We start from the raw sequence: 5,101 nt of genomic DNA, 5'->3' as shown, positions 1-5,101 counted from the left end.
CATTGGGCAGCAGCTTCGGACATTTGCTCTCTGGCTCCACCACCACAAGCAAATGTCAGAGGCTATGGCACAGGCTCACCTTGCGACCGTCCATTGTGTTTAATTGCCATTTTTGGCCTGTGGCAGCTGCCAATGTCCTAGGCAATCCTGAGCAGGGTCTGGGGGACAAGTATGGGCTGTTATGAAAAGCAGAAGGGACAAGGCTGCCCTATTTCAGGCAGGTACAGAGTTTAGCCATGTGTCAGGAGTTGTGCTGTTTGCTGCTAGAGCAGCTGCTGGCCTGGCCCTGCCTCCCTCCTGGCCCACCTTCCTTATTTTCCTTATGGCACCTTTGGGACTGCTCTCTTTGTCTTCCTGCCCAGGTGAGTCTGGACTCATTCCCTCCACATGAGAAGAAGTAAAAGTGGCAGATGTAGGGCTGAGCCCTGTCCCTGCTCAGGGTAGGACAGTCTCTGTTACCTTCATCCTCAGGGAGAAATGGCAGCAGCGTATCTGTTGAGCATCAGCACCCGACAGTTGATCTTTACTGGGGAGGTCACGTTTGAAGTCTGGGATATTTATCTTTGTATTTTTAAACCTTATATCTTCGAACAACAAAATAGCAACTACCTTATAGCTTTGAACAACAGAAAATAAACTTTGATTCCTACATCGGATCAGAATCATTCATCCCTTTTTTTCTCTACCCGAAACACTCCTGAAATAGGTGAAATTTCTGACCTTCCTTGTGTTGTGGTTCTTCAAAGAAGCACCCATTAGTAACAATGTACTTGCACATCTCTTACTAAATATTCTAGAACAAAATATAAATAATAACAAACAATGTACCATGCAGGGTGAAGATATTCTGAAGAGGTTTGAGAGATTACTTGCAGAGAATATCTCTGTGTACGTTGCAACGAGTGTGCCAACTTTGGCTACAAATTCAACCGACCTTGAGCTTTTAGAGGAAAAAGGTAATTACCTCACTGCAGCAATGCACTCAGAACTCCAGGATTGCAAAAAGGCATCTCCAAGGCCTGTTCTGGCATGGTGCTTACCTGAGTTGACAGGACAAGCACTGCGTGTCCACCAGGTCATGATTTCCGTCTATGTTGTAATGCCCTTAAGGATTTTCCTGAAAGTTCACACTTTGTATGTTTTTGCAAGTTGCTGTGTTCCCAGGAAGGAGTGCTTGTGAATTTTGGTAGTTATTTCTGGCTGCAAGTATTGGACATGCAGACACCTGGCTGTCACAAGAGCAGTATAGATTACCATCTCCATACCGCATCTAAACTATTCTTTTCCCCTCCCCGTCTCTCTTCAGGGGCTCACGTAAGAAAGGTTGATTTTGGACATTTGGTAGGAGGCGTGTTGCACAGCAAATTCTGGATTGTAGACATGAAACACATCTATATTGGTAGTGCAAACATGGACTGGAGAGCCTTATCTCAGGTAAGCTCTGCTGCTGGGTATTCAAAAATCTGGGGGGGAAATAATGTCCAAGCACATAACAGAAAAATCATAATGATGTGAAATACTGACCGAGTGGGAGAAACAGCAAAGCAGGCCCTGGAGGTGGCTCTCTCTGGGGCTGTGACACAACTTGCTTTCTTTGCAGGTGAAGGAGTTTGGTGCTGTGATCTATAACTGCAGCTGCTTAGCCCAAGACCTCTGGAAAACATTCTGCACTTACTGGGACCTTGGACATGCAAATGCTACCGTCCCATTCCCTTGGCCTCTTAATTATTCTACTTACATTAACAAACATCAGCCTCTGGAAGTAGAGTTTAATGGAATCCTGACGAAAGCCTATTTTTCTGTAAGTATGTTTAAAAATAACACTATGTTCAAGCATTGGCCAGAAATTTTCTTCAGCTGTCTTTGGTTGCTTGTTCTCCAGTTGGGTAATTCAACAGATTTTACTGGAACCGTTCAAGGAAAAAGGGTTGACCCAGGCTGGGTTATGGGGCAGTATGGCAAGGATGGGGTGCAGGACTCCTTTAATCACCTGTGGGCTCCATAGAGCAGTAAGTACCTGACCCATCAGGGTGTGGAAGGCATGAGGAACAGTAGTGGTCAGGCTGAAATGCTTCATGCTATTTTAGTGAAAACTGAACAGATCTGAGTAGAAATGAATCACAGTCTGACAGAAAAAGGGTGAAATCACTGAGCTGTATGCTTTCTTCTTCTTCACAGGCCTCTCCTCCAGCGTTCTGTCCAGAAGGTCGCACCTATGATCTCTTTGCTATAATCAGTGTTATCCTTGAGGCACAGAAATTTGTCTATGTTTCTGTTATGGAATATTTCCCCACCAGCCGTTTCGTTCATCCAGAAAGGTACAATTTTAACCCTGAGCCAGTCAGTTGCTTGGCAAAATGTGCTATTTGAAACGATTTGTGCTACTTATTATTTGAAGGCAAAAGATATTCTTCCTCCCCATGCTCCTTTTACCACAGAAATATTCAGAGCGGAGAGAACTGAGGCTTCGCTCTGCATTCAAGACTGCCTTGTGAACTGTGCAAATACTGATTTTATGATACTGCAAAAACTGAGGAAGGATGGTACCTATGTGCTTCACTAGCTTTTTAGAGCAGCCTCTCGTGCCCTTCACACAGCAAGACAACGGTGAAGTGCCAGATTAGAGACAGTCAGGTGCAGCTCCCTTCACAATACCACAGAGCAGCTTTATGAATAGAGGGAGGAATGGGAACAGCAGGCTTTTTAAAGAAAATATTGCATCCAAGCTCCTGAAGCGTGCTGGCTGCATACAGCAGCATCTCTCAAAGAGAAGGAGGTAGTGGTGATCTGGAGTGGCCAAATTGTGTGTGGGCAATCACTAAGACTCTGAATTCTCATAGATATGCTTGAATTAGGATGTTTACATGCAACCAAATGCTCTGAGTGTTATCTGCTTTATAACATTTCTGAGCTTTCCAATCATCTAAATAATCTGACCGAGAAAGAAGTTCAGAAAAATAGTGATGCACAACGTGGCTTGTGAAGAATAGAGTGAGCTCTAGGTTGCCATTTAGCCACAATTGTACCATGCACCACGTCCTCTGGCACGGCTGTCTAGAGCCTCTGTGGTTCAGCTGGGTGTGTGTGTGTCAGCAGGAAGGGAGTAGAATGATAGACACAGATAATTCCACTGTCCTTGAAACAAAAAGTCTCAAAGACTTGAAGGCTATTTTTTATAAACCAAACAGCTTAGAGGATTTTTGGTTTCTATGCAGTTTAGTTGAAGCTCTGGGTTTCTCATCCCTTGCTTTCAGCTAAGGATTGGTTCACAGGAAGTCTCTTTTTCCCCTTAGGAATGAGTGTGTTAATACTCCTCATTCTTCATCTGAAGCCTTAATCCACCATTTGTGACATCGAGGGCCTGATGTGATGCAAACAAGTTTGAAAGGCCTGGGGAAGGCAGCTCAGGGCCTTGGGCTACGTCCGCAGCATCCAGCTCTAGAGTAATGAGCTGGGGCTGGGGAGTTCAGGTCAGGCTCCTCCAGCAGCTGAGGCAGAGGGAACAAAGCTGGTGTCTTAACGCCTGAGTGTTGATCAACTAGAAACCAACAGATTTTAAAAAAAGGAAACTGCTCAAAAACAGCCCTTCTGAACAGCAGGTTTTTCTGCGTTTTTCATGATCTACAAGTCAACCTGAGCCTGAAAGCACACGGCCTCCCTGTTGATCACATTAGGACAACGTATGAGGGAGGATTTGAGAATTCAGGGCTTTGTACAGAAGACCAGAAGGAGTAAGTTAGGCAAATTAATTCACCACTGCTCAAGGGACTGTGAATGAGTGCTGGACTTCTCTCTGTACCTGTACTAAAGATGCTTGTTTTCCTCTACGCAGCACTTGTTTAAACGTAGCATGAAAATGCTACGTGGGTGTTTGGAGTTGTCCTGGGATGTACATTATCCAGCTCTTAGTGTTGTGTAGCTGGGTGAAGGATGTTAATATTTTTTCCCTAGGCTACTGCCAACACAAGTGTCAGGAAAACAGCCCTGCGCTCAGGAGAGCAGAGCTGTGCTGGGTACATCAGGGGCACACAGTGCACTGAAGAGGGAAATAGGAGACACGGGGAGGGATAGAGCCTGTGCAGCCTGGCTGATGGCACAGGACCCCAGTGGGCACTAGAAACAGTCTCCAGGGTCCAGAAATGGCCATATTCTGCAAAACCGCTCTTAGGCTTTCCTCTGGGCTCTGCGCTGTCTCTTTTATCTCACGTTGTGTGGTCTGGCTTTACACTGAAGTTAATATTGTCATTCCCAGTTTCCTAAGGAAATGAGCATGATGGCACCGTGCTGTGTATCTGTGCACATGCACTTTACAAAGTTTTAAACTTTCTGATCAACTTCAACCCAATTTGGGAGGGACTGGAGGCCTCAAAACAGAACTGGCTGGGGAGAAGGCAGAAATCTTATCTACACCTCCAGTGAAGGCACAAGCGCTTCTGTCACTGTCAGAGATCCCATCTGTGTACGGTGTCACTTGCATTCTCAGTTTATTGTCACAGCTTTCTACCGAACTGTTTGGACAAATCCCCCTTTTCTCACTCACCTACTCTTCTCTAGGTACTGGCCAGCCATTGACAACGCTCTGAGACGCGCAGCTTTCAACCACAGGGTACAAATCCGCCTTCTGGTCAGCTGCTGGACTGGCTCTGACCCAGCCATGCTCTACTACCTGAGGTCCCTGCGTGCTCTCAACAACCCCCATGGCCACATCAGTGTCGACGTGGTAAGACATGAAACCTGATTTAATTTTTTTTTTTTTGGAAAAGCAGCTGCAGGATATGGGCCCCACGCTGATTTTTTGAGTCTAAGCTGGCAGCTGTGTGTGCAAGTATCAGGTTTTAGAGAAGCAGATTTTCTACTGCAGTGACTGTATCAGGTCCTTGGGGAAATAAGGCCCAAGGGGGAATCTTTGAGGAAGCAGCTATTGCTAATGCAAGAGATGCCAAGGGATGTGCCTGGCTGCAGCACTTGTGATATTATCCAGGCAGTCGTTTTTGCTGAGCACTGTGACAGCTTATATATATGACAACTTTGTACTCTTCTCATAGACCTTTTCCTGTATGGGGTATCTTAAATCACAGAATCCCAGACCGTTCGGGATTGG

General features: G+C 45.7%; 1 protein-coding gene across 1 annotated transcript; it reads left to right on the top strand.

Moving 5' to 3' along the window:
* Positions 1-829: 829 nt before the first annotated feature.
* On the top strand, positions 830-4,720 carry LOC104533840 (phospholipase D4-like; the record flags this gene model as incomplete). Its single annotated transcript, XM_010182103.1, has 5 exons — positions 830-956; positions 1,307-1,434; positions 1,601-1,801; positions 2,179-2,318; positions 4,555-4,720. Coding segments are annotated over exons 1-5 (762 nt in total), but the record flags the coding sequence as incomplete, so codon positions are not given.
* Positions 4,721-5,101: the final 381 nt, after the last annotated feature.

Source organism: Mesitornis unicolor, unplaced genomic scaffold (genome assembly GCF_000695765.1).
Source record: "Mesitornis unicolor isolate BGI_N332 unplaced genomic scaffold, ASM69576v1 scaffold43853, whole genome shotgun sequence".
Lineage (NCBI taxonomy): Eukaryota > Metazoa > Chordata > Aves > Mesitornithiformes > Mesitornithidae > Mesitornis > Mesitornis unicolor.
Note: the sequence above shows the minus strand (reverse complement) of the source record. Positions and strands in the feature narration are given on the sequence as shown.